Source organism: Ascidiella aspersa, chromosome 9 (genome assembly GCF_963924565.1).
Source record: "Ascidiella aspersa chromosome 9, kaAscAspe10.2, whole genome shotgun sequence".
NCBI classification, from domain to species: Eukaryota; Metazoa; Chordata; class Ascidiacea; order Phlebobranchia; family Ascidiidae; genus Ascidiella; species Ascidiella aspersa.
This window is the reverse complement of record NC_139455.1, coordinates 113,443-131,533: the sequence shown is the minus strand read 5'-3', so window position 1 is coordinate 131,533 and position 18,091 is coordinate 113,443. Positions and strand designations below refer to the sequence as shown.

At 36.4% G+C, this 18,091-nt stretch overlaps 1 protein-coding gene across 1 annotated transcript; it reads right to left on the bottom strand.

The window, feature by feature from the left end:
• Positions 1-7,034: 7,034 nt before the first annotated feature.
• LOC146131729 (adhesion G protein-coupled receptor L4-like) lies at positions 7,035-18,054 on the bottom strand. The gene is made up of 15 exons (XM_083397031.1): positions 17,978-18,054; positions 17,402-17,539; positions 16,454-16,549; positions 15,774-15,961; positions 14,408-14,596; positions 13,574-13,740; positions 13,019-13,292; positions 12,241-12,411; positions 11,493-11,612; positions 10,967-11,053; positions 10,130-10,268; positions 9,130-9,275; positions 8,447-8,659; positions 7,450-7,641; positions 7,035-7,128 (listed from the first exon to the last, which is right to left on the bottom strand). The coding sequence occupies exons 1-15, from the start codon at positions 18,042-18,044 to the stop codon at positions 7,117-7,119; spliced, it is 2,199 nt and encodes a 732-aa protein (XP_083253157.1). The 5' UTR covers positions 18,045-18,054; the 3' UTR covers positions 7,035-7,116.
• Positions 18,055-18,091: the final 37 nt, after the last annotated feature.

Genomic DNA, 18,091 nt, shown 5'->3' with positions numbered 1-18,091 from the left:
CTCTACTTTGTGATCAAATACTTATACTTTATAAATCATCACAGTACTTATACTTAGAAAATAGAAATTTTAAGCAAAAGGTATGTTCGGGAACCCTACGGGTTCCCTGCCGGTTGGGGCCCTGCGGGCCCCGGAGGGGCCCTTCGGGCCCTAATACACTTGGAGGGGCCTGGATGGCGTGGGGGCCCTTCGGGCCCCTTGCTGTCCTTCGGTATGGGGCTGTGGGGATGGTTTGGGAGGCTTTTGGGGCCCGGAGGGCCCCAGTGAGTTGTTGATGGGGAGCGCGGGACCCGCGTGGTTCTCGATGGTTGGGGGGGCTTTGGGGCCCCAGTGGGTTGCTGCGGCCTACGACACCCGGGATTTGATCCGGAACCCTACCGACTCGGAGTCGGACTCTTAACCGGCGCGCCGCGGGCCCGTTTCACTTTAGGGCCGTAAAATGAAATATGAATTGAAGTCAGGGTAGTTCCTATATACTATAATACTGTACTAACCAAGGTTTGTTGTAATTAGTTTTTGACGGGCTGGATTCCATCGGTCGACTTAGGGTTGCGGTTAGGGATTAGGATTGCGGTTAGGTAGGTGCAGGTTCGATTCTAGGCGTGGCAGGCAGGATAACCTTCTTCTCTCTTCCCTCAGATCACTGGAAGCTATGGAATAAAACAAATGGAATTATTGCAAATACTCTTCTTGTCTCACAGATAGAGTTGGAACTATGAACAAAAAACAAAACTATGGAAACGAATGGGATGAGCAAATTGAAAGGCCATAAAAGCAAAAAAAACTTTTACGAAGTTTTTTTATTCGACAACTCACTAAAAAAAGTATATTTATTTTCCACACTTGCTCTAAAAACAAGCCGAAATCGTTCTCCTATTTCACCGGCCTAGTAAATTTACCAAAAAACAATCGTTTAGGCGTATATATTCGTCGTATTTAGACGCGAATGTTCGGCTTCTGCTACAAATGATAAAACGCCGGCAGTTACCAAGTCACATTTAAAGAAATATTTATCGAGTAGACCGAAAACAATGAAAGTCGATATTGTTGGGCTTAGTATCTATTTTCGAACAAAACTTATTATTAGCACCGAATTTATTTAGTGAAAATTAACCTACTGGAAATATAGAAGTAGAGGACTAGGCACGGGATTTTAAACTACGCATTTAGAAAGAATCGTAAATTCACTTTCCAAAATTAAACCTTTTACCTAAAAAAATACCAGCAAACCTGTAATGGATGGTAACACAAATAAGTTTACTGCGAAATTTCAAATAAAACAGTGATCTTCTGCGAAATAGGTAGAACAATATGTTGCAGAATCCGAGAAGTAACTATTAGACATTTTAAACAAGTACCGGTAGCTTGAAATAGATTAAGTTAACAACACCTATACCAAAAAAAGCTGCTCACAAGTATTTGATAAATAATTACCAAAGCAAATATTTATTACAGCGAATCATAAACGACATAAATTTAAAGACGAAAAATGTACAACGTAGTAAATGTAGCGAAAACACATGGTTACGTCAAACGCGTACGCGACATCGCAATTTAAAGGTTTCGCGTGGTGCAGTGTGTTACGTCATAGTGCAATTGTGACGCGTGAAAGGTTAGTATGAAAGATCAATCCACACCAAACGCATGCAAGTGAAGTTACGACCCATGACACAAACGATCCTAATTGCGAATATTATTATACATACAAAGATTGCGGTTAACAGTTGCGTTTATAAACGAACATGAAAAGTTCCGATTTTTTCAAGTCTCCAACAATGTCGTTTTCCAAGTAGTTCTGTAAAAGTTACATGGGAATACGTTATATCATAGGGTATTTCGAAACTAGCCATGTGTCCTATAAGTTCATTACTAGGACGTAAACAAGTAAAATAGATGAATATTGGTTCAGGCCAGAGATTTCAAGCGAGAAGAATTTTAATTCCCGTCTTGTGTCGGGAATCGGCTCCAATGTGATCATGGCACACTGTAACGACAAAAAGCATTTAAACTTTTGAAACACGCCCTTTTACATTAACTATGCAAACTTAACCAATTGCAACTGTCCGACACTGTGTAGTAGTTTTTACCGACTTTTTAAACGGCCAAGCTTAAATAATATGGACTTCAGCAATGAAAGGTCAATTTCTTTGGAATAAAACAATAATCGAAATATATAGACTTAAAAATTTATTTAGGCAGGACTGCCACAATGAAACATCACCAATGCACTTTCCACTCTTGATCATGTGAACATCGAAACTGCATCTTCTGGCTTCAGGCGTCCCTATTTTTCAACCAGAACTCCACAAGCTTGTCGAGAGAGTGAACTGAAAGTTCTGTGACAAAACATAGATCAGTAAGCTGGATAATGGGTTTATAAAAAAAAGGGTTAGCGATTCATAATGCTTAGCGATTCAGATTTCTTAAAACAAAACATTAAAGAAACGGATTAGAAGTTTTGCGCGGCCATGGCGCTCAGCTACAGCGATGAGTAGATTGCCCGAAACCAACCTTGCTTCAATAAAACCAAAATCTCTAAAAGATCGAAAGGCATTTAAATTGCGATTAAGCTTCAGAATATAGGTCTACTATTAGATGCTCGATCTTTAAAAAATCGGCAAAACTAAATGACAACAATATCTTGGCAAGAAAGGCTTCGTGGTGTTTTAACTAGGTTCGGGAAATCTCGTTTTTAGTGTTATTGTAAAACCTGATGTTGTACCAACGTTGACTTTATTCCAACTATCTTATTGCTGGAGTCCATTTATAATCCCTAAAACCTGAAACACGAAAAGATCGTTGGTAAAAGCTTTCGTCTATGCTGTGAAGCAATAAAAAAATAATAATTGTCAAACCGATTAATCAACAAACTTAAACAGAATTAATACCGGCACAACATTTCGTGGAGACCAAATGTTTGATGAGACGGAGAGTTGTATAATCAAGAAAGTGGAAGTATTTCAAACTGAAATACAAATAAATCCGTATATAGGCCAATGCAAATATCTGGAAAACAAAAATATTAGTTAAAGCTAATTTTGGAATATACATTGGTACAGCTATCATCCAAAGCACTTCAAAATGTCAAACCCAGTCCTCTCTCTAATAGGTATTATTTCGACGATAATAGTTGGTCTTATTTCAGTGTTATTATAAACCTGGTGTTATACCAACGTTGATGTTATTCCAACCGTCTTATTGAAGTCCACATATATTTACGTTGTTGAAAACTTCGTCTATACAGTGAGTTTTCTAGAAAAAAATCATAAATTTAAACGGAAATAGTCTATAACATTTGTAATAGAAATGTTGTATGCCTATGAAGTAACTTCCTCAAACTGAAAGACAAAAGTATCCGTTCAGTAATTTTGTCAATGCTGTATGCACAAGATTCTGGAAAACAAAATATTGGTCAACGGTTAAAGCTAATCGATAATACAACCTAATATTCGATAAAGATACATATTTAAGTGTTTGCAGGGAAAAATGTAGAAAACTAAAACCTAAACCAGCACCCAGACATCGTGTCTTAAACAACTTCAAAATATTTTTATCGTATATTTACAAGATTCGGTCTAACCTTTCTAACATATTTACGTTTTTGAATCTACAGCAGTAAAACGAGGTCGAATTTTTAACGCATACTGTTGTTTGTCCTGTATTGCTTGTAAGTTTACAAGGTCAAAAAAGTTAAAAAAAAATGACGTCTGTTATCATTCGTTAGCCTGTGTCGCACCTGAAGCATATCTACAGCAATGGTCCTCAAAACTGTTTCAGCTAGCAAAAAAAAGACACTGGTGGTGCACACAATCATTGAAGAATGCTATCGTGGGCAATTAGCGGAATTACAAACCGTAATTCAGAAAGGAAAAATTAAAATTAGGCAGACGTAATAAAAATATCAAAGCCCATTCAGAAGATTCTTATTACGTCTTATAACAACCGCCAACCTATGCGCCAAAATTAGGTGAATTTAAAAATGTCCCCAGTCGACTTTTACGGTCACAGCACACAAACAAAACCGAAGGGCGGTTCTGCTTAAGAAAAGAGATAAGAGGAAAAATAGTTTCAGCAAACAAGTAAAACAAAAGTCGACTGGGGACTTGGGGGGATTTTCATTAAAAAACCCAATTGTTATTGTTTCGTTAATGGATGTTAATCTTTTTGTTCAAAGCATATTTAGAGCAACTAAATGTAATCGTCCACAAGCAGCTAAACACGATCCTTTATATTACGGTAATATATTATGCCTGGCAGCAATAGCTTATTTCATGAATTCAAAGGATCCTTTATGTCACCAATACGCCCAAGACTAATTTTTCGACGGTGTTTATTGAAGGCTGCCGACTACGAACCTTCAGGTTTTAATTTCGTCGTGTTTATGTTCCCAATAAATTTATATCTTCTATAAACATATTGCACACAAAACAACGGTAATATACGGATTCAATAAAGCTAAACTCTGTTTAAAAACGTTTGGTTAAGTGTTATCGGGTGGTAATAATTCTGGAAAGAATCCTAAATTTGTTTTCTGAAAGACAGTCGACAAATGGAAGAATGATGGCTCACCAAATGACAGTCCACGGCTCAGATTCAGCAATCAGTTAAATTCCTCCAGCCCTCGGCAGATTTCCTAAAGATAATGTATACAGTTAAATGTTGTCGCTCAATAATATTTTTAATATCTGATATAGGCCTATATTTCGCTCCTTTTAAGCATCTACACTATATGAATTGGAATAAACCCTTGAATGTTGTTAATACCCATTGCGTCAAATTTTATGGGTTTTAAAGAGTTTTATCTAAACGACATTTTTCATAAAGCACACTGGATATATTATTAGGCATATATTTAATATGCAAGTCATCAACGCTAATAGAAGTTAAGGCACCAGAACTACGTTGCACCGCCAAGATCAAGCAAGGTTCCCTGTCCGAACCTTGCTTTGACCCAAGCGGTTTCCCTGCGTCAAAAGAGGTTAATACTAAAGCCTATCTCCCACAGTCAAGACTGACGCGCGTAACAGCCACTAGTTGCTACAGCACCTCGTAATAGTTGTACGCCCCAGTGACGTATTAAACGAGATCACCCGAACAGAACGCACAACGTTGCTCCAAACCGACAACTTGCTCGCCACGTCCAACTTGAAGCTCTCCAATTTCCTTGTGAAGGCGTTTCCAGAAAGCCAGCGGCGCTTTCCTCGATCAGCTGATCGCAATCAACCTGGAATTTCGCGCCGCGCCTAAATTAATGCTGGTAACCGCACTTTAGTAAGCATATTTGTTCCACCCCAGTTGTAATAAAAAAGCTTGTTAAGAACCAACCTCAATAAATCTAAACAGCCTACATACCCACATAAATTTTATGGCGACCCAGGTTCAATCCAAACTATATGTTGAGAAATACTTATGACAAGATTGATATTGACATTAGGGTGTTGTTCTAACATCTAAAACTCTGTACTCCCTACCTTAGCCAATTTATATTAGGTAGACATAATGTTTGTTTAGGAAGTAAATACAACATATTTTTTTAATTTGTTAATCTGACTTTTCAGCAATGCTTAGGGCAGGGGTGGGCAATTATTTTTATCCGCGGGCCGCATGAGAAACCTAAAATGTTGTGGCGGACCGGGTCAAATATAGGATCTAAAATACATACAATATGACGTCATACTCTGACGGTGTAAAACACATAATCAACCAATTTGTTATTACGTTTAGAGTTGTGCGAAAATGTGCAATTTAAGTCGGATTTAAAGAAGGTCACGAAACGTGCGACCTATGTTTGTTTGAAAATGCAAATTTTAATTTAGATTTAGATGGTACGTGAAGCAATGAGCACCGACTAAAAATTTATATTGCTTGATTTAGGGGCGCGTTGACCCAAAACTTAAGCATAAAATACGTGAAAATTTCGTACGAAAAACTTACCTATATGTTTTTTTTCTTTTTTAAAACTTTAAGTTACCGATGTGTTACAAAGTTTAACAAACTTAGCCTAACTAATATTTATGTATATTTTAAATATTAGGCTAAGTTTGTTAAACTTTCGTTGGAGAGAGTGCCACTGAGCAGAGGACGCTATTTGTTTGTAAAGATGCAAAAAAAACGCGTGAAACATACGAGAAAGACGTAAGAGATTCGCGCGAAGCGCGAAAAGAATTTTCCGTTTTAGCATTTTGAACAGGCTAAAAATCGAATTTGGCGGGGTCTTGACAAGATCTGTCAACTTGCCCTGGTTTTCGCTTAGCCTTTGTATTTTATTGAAAATAAGCCGCGGGCCGGATTAAACTGCTTGGCGGGCCGTATGTTGCCCAGGTCTGGCTGTCAACCGACTCGATAACCTTATGTGGTTCTTAGTTGATCCTTTGCTACTGTGTTTGCATTTGTAGCAACAAACAAATTGCTAGAGTTTTTAGTTACTTTACTCCATACCTGATCTACTAACCCTAACATTTTACCATCTTCAAATCGTTACCATCTTCAAATCTGTCAGGCAGTTCGAGAGAACTAATTAAAGCTGTAAATGAGTGTTTTTACCCAACATCATTTATTGATTTATCCTGAGCCAATTTGCTTCTTTATTTTCTATACAAACCAAGAAAGGTTTGGAACCAAGTCGAATGTTGATGATAAATATAAAAGTATGTTTATTTAGTTAAGTTCTTTGGATTTCGTTTTTTACCATGCAACGGAGAAAAATTGATTTATGTCTAATTGGTAACCACAAGAAATAAAGCTTCTATGAACAATCATATTTATTTACAAGGTAATTTTGCCATCGATATCACCAATAAAAACAAAGGATAATATGAGTCTTACGTAGCTTGAAGGCAAAAAAGAATTAATTTCCCTTTCAAGGTATATTAACAGTTTCGCAAGAAACTGATAAAGCAGTTTGTCAATGTCTGCTGATGCATGCGTTAGAAGTTGCTACAAGCTACGTTAAGGCTTCTAATGCCAACTACATCTAGAAATATCTACGGAAATCAAAATAAGTACATATTTGTTAAAGAGTTAAAATTGCTACGGCTACACAAGGCGATGTTAAGTACGCTATGGACAAATTGACACGTGATCGTTGTATCCGTTGTAAGTTCCAACTCAGTCATTTCACCAGCTTGACTAGGGAAAAAAACATTTCGTTAGATTTAAAACCAAAAAATATTAAACACAAAATAAATCCAACTAATCAACATGAAAATTTCTGTGGAAAACTAAAGTTTGATAGATACAAATTAAAAGCTACATGAAAAAACAATACGTTGCTCCTACTAAAATAATTTTGGTTAAAAACCAAACAATTAAAAAACTGTACGTTTAAGCTTTGTGCGGTATTTGCACTAGATTTAAAAGCACAAAAATTAAGATAAAATCTACATTACCATTGCTTGAAGGTCACTATAAAAAGCTAGAAATTTATGATAAAATAGATAGTTTTTTTACCTTCTGCGGCATTCTGGGCGATGACGCGAAATTTGAAGTGTTCCTCACAAAAGTGCTCGTCGAATTACCGCTAGACGGCGTGACTGCGCTAAAGAATGGTCCTATGTTCTTGACGGATTTGCGATATCGCTTCATGAACGACTTGCGCACATCCTCATTGCGCAGGCAGTGGAATATAAAGATGAACAAGCCCTGGAAATCACATCTTTTGAATGGTTGCACAAAATCGCACCACAAGATGTGCGTTAATGTGCAACCAAAGAAGTCACATACTAATCACAAAAAGTGCAACGTAGCTTTGAATCGAAATTTGGTTTAAAACATCGACGTTTTGAAAGGTTTAAAAAAAACACAAAAAACGTAGAAACTACAATATTTTGCTAGGCATGTTGTACAGTTACGCGAACAAAAAACGACTGTACAATCAAGTTCACCGACACGCAATAACACCTTACAAATAAGCCTACAAACTTGACCTATAGTTAGGCAAACAAAACTGCTGCTGCTGCTGAACAGTCAAGTTCAAACATAAGAGTTAAATACGAGTTTTGACAATGGATTACTGAGGCCCTCGTGAATTATTTTGCCCACTACTATATTTATTGGCGCTGAGATTTTAGTATTTTTGTACAGCAGCTTGTAATTGCTGCAGTTTAGCTCAGAACTATTATGATGTTGTTTAAAACCGAACATCCAAAAGTTGACTTTTATTTAATACGCTTTATTTTTGGAACAATTAATACCGTAGCTGGTCAAACCGTGTGCTGTATGTCGATAAAAGTTGAAAATAAAATCTTTGACACAACCAATTGGTTAAATATCAACACACGCTTTCTGACTTAAATAAAAAACAGAAAACTATGAAATAACAAGCGGGAAGTTTGATTGGTTTCACTATTCCTTGGCAACTTGGTTTTCTAACAAATATCTTTGTGTTTCAGATGAAAATTAAACAGTAATTGGTAAAAAACATATTTTTAATCTAAAAAATTTCGACCTGTAGCGAATTGAAGACGCTGAATAGGTAAAGAAACCACTTGGTGGCGTCGTTGACGGCGAGCACGCCGAATATCCAGGTAATCCCGAGCAGTGGGGTAAGCACTGCGATGGCCCGGATGGTTCGCTTGGCCCTCTCCCACTCACCAGACTTGCTGTTGGTCTTCAACTTGAGGAAGACCTGGACGATCAGGATCAAAAGGATCAAGTTGATCTGGAGATTCAATGGAGATAAACGTGTTTAATTAAGATAAAAGAAGGTGCAAATATCAGTTGAGTGTGTTTAACCAAAAAAAAAAAAACAAGTTAATACCTTGGCCAACAAAAACCTTTATCCAAATAGTTAAGTTACTAAAGTTTAAATATTTTCACTTTCACAAACCGAAAAGTCAAACCAAATTAAAATAAGTAAATCACAAAGAAAACTATATTTACTAAAGTTTGCAGAATTGTTATTACCTAAAAATTAAAACAGACAGTATGTCATGTCTAAGTAAAAAATAAACCTAATCGTTGATAAAAGGTAATTTTGTTAAACTAAACCCAAGAAAATGCAATCAACGAAATGAATGGGATTAAATTAGACCATTTTAGACAAAATCTTCAACAAGATGAATCGAGTTACATACAGCATGTTACACAGGTGCAGTTGAACACCACAAACTACATTGATGAAATTCTCACAGCAACAAAGCCGAGCGCTGGTCCGATGAAGGCCCAGATGAGTCCGTTGTTGATTGACAGCCAGCACCCCTTGTCGTTTCCGTAACCCCCAAACCCCACCCCCAGGGAAATCCCCACGATGATAAGGGGAAGAATCCAACCGAAGGCTGCAGCAAACGTTACAGGTCAGTTGGTGGGAGAACAAAGCTACGTTCAAACATATGAATCAATGTAAGCATTTCGAAGCAAAACTGGAGAATTTGTGGAAAGGTTTTTGAAACTGTTGCTCTAGGTCTAGGCCTTGGGCAGAGGTTGACAAAAACTTAGATAATTCGCGGCCCACTTTAACAGAACAACAATATAGTTGCTTTACAATCGCCCTTAACAAACGATAAAGTAGCCTATACCTAAATGTTTTACTAGCACCTAATTTGTGCGTATTTAAATCTCAAAGGCTTTCATGTATGCCTCTTTGTAATGAAAATAAATTATTTTTAAAAATTACAAAAAGTTTTACTACAAATTTAACAATCTTTCGAGGCACATAGTGTACCTTGGCACACAGTTTCAGAACCACTGTTATAGGATTAAAGGGTTCTTGAAGATATAAGGTTTTTCTTTTCTGACATGAGGGTGGTGTTAGTTCTTCGGGAAAGGATTTTAAAAGGAAAGTCTGTAGTTTTTTACTTAAAACTAAGGACAAGTTATTTATTATTCTACTAGCGATCGTGCTTCTACTTCGTGAATTTTAATTTCTACTTTGACCTGATTTATTATTGTAACTGTAAGCTCGGAACTAATACGGGCCACGTCATGAATCGCAATAACCAACGATTATGGCTCCGTATCATTGGTGAGCAGAACACAGGATCGCCAAGTATCATTTGCACTAAAAACTAGAAAAGCTAGTGAGCTTTGCATCGGATGCGTTCAGCTCACTAGGCGGGGTTCAAAGGGGTCAACGACCTAAAGTGACCCCAGTAGCATCGGAGGATCACTTATAAAGATGTTGAAGACTTACTGAGTACGAGGTTGAAGTTGACTTGCCCGGAAACTGCTCTGACCGACTGAAAGTAGAGGAGGACTCCCTCCATGAGCATCCACGAGAAGGAGGCGAGGAAGAGGAAGTGGAGCAACACCGCGGTCACCTTGCAGTAAACCTGGAACAATGGAAAAACAATCGGAACAATGAAGGAAACCTGGAACAATGGGAATAATAAAACAGTTAAAGCTGAAAAAAGGAGCAGTAGAACCACGGGAGAAGATGAAACTGGAGGAGCAAAAGCAACCATGGGGAATAAACATGGAACAATTGTGTACAATAAGGAAGTTAAACCTGGAGGAGCAATTTTAAAAGGAACAAATCGATGTACAGGAAGAAGTAGAAAGATTTGTTGCGAATTATTTTGATAATAAACGCGTCATTCAAGGGAAGTCCTATCTTATCTAATCTGGATCCAATCCTAAACACGACACTGTTAACTTTTACACGAATAAAAAGAATTTGCCGTTGTTTGCAATTCTACACTATTTTAATCTGCGATAATGCATACTTTTTTTACAATTTTCCTGACTCTTCCAACAAAAAGAATCAATCTACAACCGATTAGTATATTCGCTGCTTCCAAAGGTGGTAAATACGCGTGGTTTATTTCATACTTAACCAAGTAAAATTTATTACCTGGGTGATAAACTTGAAAGTTTTGGTAGGCCCTTTGCAAGTTAAAGAGAGGGTCTTTTATAATTGAATACATTACCAAAGCTGTACAAATTATAAACATCGCTAAAACGAAGCCTAGCGACAGTTTGCTGCAATATCTTGATGAAACAATGTTTAGTGCAGGCTGGGCCAACTCACCGTTCCTGTGCTTGCGTTTGTTCCAACGAGAAGCACGATCTGACCCAAGCACAAGCAGATGGTCAGGTTCAAGTGCAGGACGACCCTCTGGACAAAAAAGGAAAAAGTTTAAAGGGAGCAAGAGGGATGCGACGCTCTTCACTGCACACCACGTGACACAGAAAACGCGAGTAAAAAGTGGAAACGTGATTTATTTTAGAGTTGGCGTTTAATTTGCGTTCTTTAATCGATAAAATTAACATTAAGATTATGTTTTATAAATTAATTATTTTTTCCGAACAGAAAATGTAATTTAAAAACTTAAATTTACAAATCAAAAAACATTTTATCAGATGTACAAAGTTAAATAATTTTAGGTGGCTGACTGATTCTAAAGGTGGACAATTTTTTTTTAACAAAAAACAAAACAACTAATACCGCATTAGAAGATTTAACAGTCCTTCAAGTTCGTTGACACTGAATGGAAATACAATCTTTGCTACTTTATGATTTTAAATGTGCAGTTTTCTACTCGTGTTAATGTCACCTTGACCCTGGTTAGTTTGAGGTAGACGAAGGTGAATATTGTGAGCAGGAGAGCTGTGATGGAAGTTCCACATCCGATGAAAGTTATTATCTCGAAGATCGACTCTTCCTCGGCAGAAAGCTGAACAACAACAAATCATGTTTGAGATTTATTTGTGTAATTACTGTTCTTTCGCAAACAATCACTTTCTTTAATGGAAATACGACTACTGTGGCCAGAACCTCTTGCTGTTCGATTTAATGTTGAATACAGGTTTTGTGATATCAAGGGCGCACTAAAAGTATAAGCAAAAATAAAAACCGAAATTAAACTACTAGTTTTAGACATATTTTTATTGTGTTTACAATGCGTCATTATCTGAATTTTTTGTTTACGACTAACGTCGTGATTAATATCCAGTTTATGAAATAGTGAATGATACAGCGAAAATTTCAAATAAATCTTTAATTATTTATATCCGCAGAACAATTACTAGTTCTTTAATATTCCTAAAACTTGTAGAACGAGAAGATTCGAAAATTTGATACACAAAAAAAACTATTAAATTATATATTTGTTTAGGTTTTGGGTTTTAAATTTGGTATAAATTGAAATTTTGGATGTCACATCTTAAAAAATGTGATTTTTGCAAACTCGAATAACCCAACCTCGCCTTAAATAAGGTTCGCTTCGAAAACCTTGCGTTGTTTTCATTTAATTTATTCTTTAAGGTCTGGAAGAAAAACAAGAAAAACAAGAAAAACCCGACCTTTAAATCTGAATGCAGGAACAAGATGGCGAACGAGGTGTTGTGATTGCAGCTACATCTGGCGCTCGACGCCGTGTGTGACGTAACAGTACATCCGTCGCTCGACCAATCACCGCTCGCCGCGTCAACAAAGGCGCACACCGGCTTCGCGCTGCCATTGTCTTCGTCCGACTGTTGTGACGAAACAATCGATTATGTGTCGCAATAAAGGGTGCATTGATATAACAATCGACATTGTTGTGAATATCGCTGCTTTTAATCGATCCGCTGAAATGTTGCCACAAAAAGGATTTAATCGCGGAATAATTTCTTAAAATGGTGCTCATGGATTATTCGGGTTCCGTGAAGCAGTTCAGGGAAAAAGACAAGTTTCTTACTGAACAAAATTTAAATCAAAACAAGGATAGATTAAAGGTAAACTAGTTTAACACTTTTTAAGAAGCCTTACCATTTGTTTTTATTATGGTTGTCGACATCGGCATTTTTGTATAGTAACATATTAACTTTTCGGAAATCATTACAAAAGTTATACAAGGTTGCGAATAATTATTAAAAGTTCAAGAAACACAAAATACTCTAATTACCTACAAGGTTAAAATCTTACAAAAGTTATTAAATTTAAGAAAAAAGGGTTCAACATCAAAGGGTCTGTGCTTTATCTTTGTTAGAAATATTACGCAGCTTGTATAATTAACTGTAGGCCGTGGTTAAGCACCCCTTGAGTTGGAAACTAAATCAAAGTTACAACAGAATGAAAAAAAAGTCAGACTCAACTCACCGACAAAAGTTTAAATGACATTTCCACTTTAACTCGATCCACACCAACTCCGCCACTGTGTGTCGCCACAGAGTACACAGGTGTACCCAGGCTGGCCGGGGAATTCCCGAATTGACCCCCGGCCAGGAACGAGTCGCTCTTGAACTTGTACGTCACGTAGGTCAAGTAGAGGTCACCTGTGACGTTTGTGTCAACTGAGGCTGTGACGTAATCGCTGATGAGGTCACAGTTCGATAACGTAGTAGTGACGTTGCAGAACGTAAAGTTGTTGTGTCTTGGAAAGATAAAGTAAATTTTAATATAATTATTTTTAAAGTGTTGCTAAATTTAAATTTAACAAAACTAAACAAACTTTAAAAAATATTAGTAGTTTAATTTTCTTCTATTAAAAAAAAATGAAATTGTAAAAGCATTACTTCAAATAATGTTTCGTAAATTATTAGAATAAATAATGTTCGTCACAATATTTTATAAAAAACAAAACTTTTTACAAATTCTGTGGAAAATTATAAAATTATTTATTGTAATCGACACAAAATCCCGGGAACAACTCACTCCATCGAAATCACAAGCGATTGTTTTTCCTCCAAAACAGCGGTTGTCATGGCAACAGCGTATTCCTCCAAACTATTGATGACGTCAATGGCATGCGATTGGTTGACGGTGGTATTGTGACGTAACAGTTCGTTGTGTAATACGTAGCTTGAAGTGTTGAGGAAGTTCTGTGATTTGTTAGTTTTAATAATTTCAGGAAAATAAAAGATCAAAGTAAATCGTTGTTTTGTAAATGTGTAATTATTGCTCTATTTAATTGAAATTAATAAAAATAAATTGTTGTGTTTTAGTTGTAAAAAGTCCATCTTTGCGCTGTAGCAATTATTTGGTCAGTAATCTGAAAAAAAAACTTCCAGGTGTAAGGGAGAAAGCAGAATAATTTTCTCCCCGAAAGAAAATTTTTCCTATTATTAAATCACAAAGTTAAGTCACAACGGGATATTTAAACTTTAAAGGAAGTAATTTAGAAAACGGGGTCTGTCCTTAAAGTGGGGGATGAATACGCATACATTTGCAACTGTTTCGACTGGTCATATTCAAAGTGTTGATATTTAAATAACGATTAATTAGATTACAAAGGACTGAAATAGAAATATCTCAAAATTACTCACCAAACCTATGAAATAAATACCGATTTGAGATGGAGTTGGAAGATTTTCAAATTACAAATAAATTTAGGTTAATAAAAACCAGCTAGTTATGTTTAAAAGCAATACGTAACCGAAATATTAAGTAATACTTGAAAAGTAAAAAAAATCCAAAAAATGTCGGTGGAATGTTAAAAGAGGTTATTCGCGTACTTTCGATTAGTTATGCTTCTAAATCCTCAAATACCTCTGCCGCTACTCGGGTGGGGTTCGAACCCAAGACCTCCAGAACCTCGTCGAACAAAGCTGTCCATTGGCTGATCTGATCATTGGTTTGATTTCCACTGGCATCAGAAACACGAGTTGCAGCGGCGAGTATCCGAGTTAACTCGTTCTCACTGAGTCCGGGGTTGAGTAAACCGACCAAGTCATCAGCCTGAAGCGACACAAAATGTACGAAACGTGATATTTTGGACGCCATTTTTGTTTTTACATTAAACCAATAGCATTAAACAAAGCTTATTGATCCTCTTACGAAATAATATCCTCTTTTGAAGCATAATGCTTTAAGGTTGTAGTGAGACGTAGAAGGAATATCAAAGCCTCACAGAAGTAGGAAGCATTTTACGGACGTTTCGATCTTTTTCAAAAAGAGATTTTCGAAACGTTAAATATCCTTTATTATCATTAAATTGAAATGGTTTTTCGTTTATTACTATTAGGCCATCACCACTCCCACAGATAAGATTTCGGGTTGCAGCAAAAATGTTAGGAACCACTGTTTTTTCCCCACAGCTTGTTTACAAGCCAAGTCTTCGGCTTAAGTTCAACGAACTGAGTTGGTGTGACACAAAATGTCTGACACGTGATATTTTGCTGCCATTTTGGTTCAACATTATTTAGCTTTTCCGTTGAATTAAAATATACAAGCTATTCCCAATATTATGAACACGTTTTTAACCTGAAGTGTTAAACCAATATTTCTCAACCGATTGGCCGCTAATATTGTGTGGCCGTTTTAGTTGGTTGGGCCCACTACAATATAATTCACGTGATGGTTAAGTTAGGAGAAATTTCTCTCCAAACTTTATAAAATTGTAAAACAAAGACATTGCTTATATTAATCAAATTAAAACACATTATTAATGTCCTATGATTTCTTCGCTTCCAAAGTTCAGTGAAGAGTAAACGGGGTCGCCAACGCTCTGCTGATATTCTAACTCTAAGTAATTGGATCGCCGCAAAAAGTGTTGAGAGAAACTATGAAACAAATTTCTATCCCATAAATATTTTCAAGTCGAAGTTTATGAATAAAGAACCAGTGGCTTAAGCCGTATATTTAAAACTATTTAGAAAACAGTCCAGTGGCATTGTATTGTAAAATGCCGGATTCCAAATAAAGTCCCCAAAAATCGCGTTATTAACAATAAACAATGCTCGACTAATTTAGAGTTAAATTAAATTGCAAGTATGGTAAAAATAAAGCATTAGGACATTCTTAGTTGATGTTTTCATCCAAATCAATTGTAACGATTTATTACTTGCAGCAAAACTTACTAACAATTGATTTCTTCTGTATTTAAAAAACAACTAAAACTAAAATTAAATCCAACCTTCGCATTTTGTTTTTCTAAAATTTCATCGATTAAGTCATTAATGGGAATGGACGTAGTTTGGACGGAAGTGGTGAATTGCGCAACAATGGTCGACCCGCCTGAGGTGGCTTCTGATGTCACTCCAGTTGATGACGTCGCTCCAGCTGATGACGTCACTTTATCTGAAGCTTCTGTTGTAGTTGTGGCTGGGAATTGAGGTAAAATATTAAAAAAACGGAAGAACTTGTCGATGTTGCAATCTGGAACGTCAATAAGCCTCATGTACGTGGGGTAGTTTAAGGGGGTCCGTGGAATAATAGAAATATCAGTGGATAATTGAAAAATGGAAAACATTTTAAAAGGCAAATAGCGTTTACAAAAACGATAAAAATCTGGCTTAAATGGCCAGTTGAAACTTACTTTAAGTGAAATAAATCAACTAAAACAATTGCTTCCGAATTTAAGCACCAGGTTTTACTTTTTTGAAACAAATTTAGTAGGTTGGTGTTTTTTAGCTGCCAAACCATTATCGAAATACTTTTTTCTTGTTCCGTTTTGTAAACCAACAATTCGAACAACAACCCTGTAGTTAACTACTTTAAATATATTAGTTAGTAACTAACTTTTCGCAGATACGTTGAGAGCCAATAAAAGATTAAGAACCACTAGTTTAAGTTATGTACAAGCTACAAACTTACCAGGTTGTGCGTTTAAACATCCCAAACACATCACAGTTGATGACGTCGCTCCAGCTGATGACGTCACTTTATCTGAAGCTTCTGTTGTAGTTGTGGCTGGGAATTGAGGTAAAATAATAAAATTAGTTTGGTGCGAAGTTGAATTAAGATAAACTGTATTTATCGCAAGGATAGGGTTTGCAACTTGATTTTTTTAGTTAGTTTCCAAAACATAATAATCTTAATTTATATGAAAACTGTCAATTGCCTCGCCAGATGTTTTTTACTTTTGTCGAAAATGCTTACAAACAACTAATTCCCTTATTGTCTAAAGAATCAATGTATAAATACCTGGTGGTACATTTACACTTTAGAAGTGGTTTAACTTTATACACAACACCTGGATGAAACAATTTGTGTGAAATATCTCAGCTTTAAGCGTTATATAGTTAAGTATGTTCGATATATAATAATATCGGGGTCGATACCCGATACCAAGTGCTCGTATTTGTATCGCCCTAACCCCAACTAAATAAAGCTATTTCAGACCTGACTTGCGACTCAAAGCATCGATTCAATTTTAAAGGGAAAATTTATTAAACAGTAGGTTGACAAATTAAGTTGTGGAGTGTTGAAGCAAAATTTGCTTAATAACATGACAAAACATCTTTGGTGGTTTTAATCCCTTTATTTTGCTCGTTTAAGCATAGTTGTGACGTCATTTGGATGGGATCGCAGTAATTTTGTCCAAAATAACGGGTATCGGTATCAAAATGCCAAGTATCGGGCATCGCTAGTCGTAGTTTGATGGTATTTTCGATCGTGCATATGTTATTTCCAACAGGATGAGCAATACTCGAATAAACATTATGCTTGGCATCAATAGCTTATTTCATAACATATACACGAATATGCTTATTGTAAAACATATACATGTTTATGGTTATATGTTATGTTTAATTAACTCACGTCCAGCGGCGAGGAAGCAGTGGGGAAGGTTGCTCCAGGTGGAATCCCAGCAACATCCACGATCTCTGCACACAGACTCGGAACTCGCCTCCGACCCAACTGGGCAACTTGTGCGGAAGAACTTGTCGATGTTGCAATCTGGAACATCAATAAGCCTCATGTACGTGGGGTAGTTTACGGGGGTCCGTGGAATAATAGAAATATCAGTGGATAATTGAAAAATGGAAAACATTTTAGAAGGCAAATAGCGTTTACAAAAACGATAAAAATCTGGCTTAAATGGCCAGTTGAAACTTACTTTAAGTGAAATAAATCAACTAAAACAATTGCTTCCGAATTTAAGCACCAGGTTTTACTTTTTTGAAACAAATTTAGTAGGTTGGTGTTTTTTAGCTCCCAAATAATTATCGAAATATTTTTTTCTTGTTGCGTTTTGAAAACCAACAATTCGAACAACAACCCTGTAGTTAACTATTTTAAATATATTAGTTAGTAACTAATTTTTCGCAGATACGTTGAGAGCCAATAAAAGATTAAGAACCACTGGTCTAAATTATATCCAAGCTACAAACTTACCAGGTTGTGCGTTTAAAGATCCCAAACACATCACATGCAACATAATCTTGATCGCTCCAAACTCCATCTTGCAACTTGCACAGCAGAAAACAAATTGCTGCTCGCCAAGCGAAT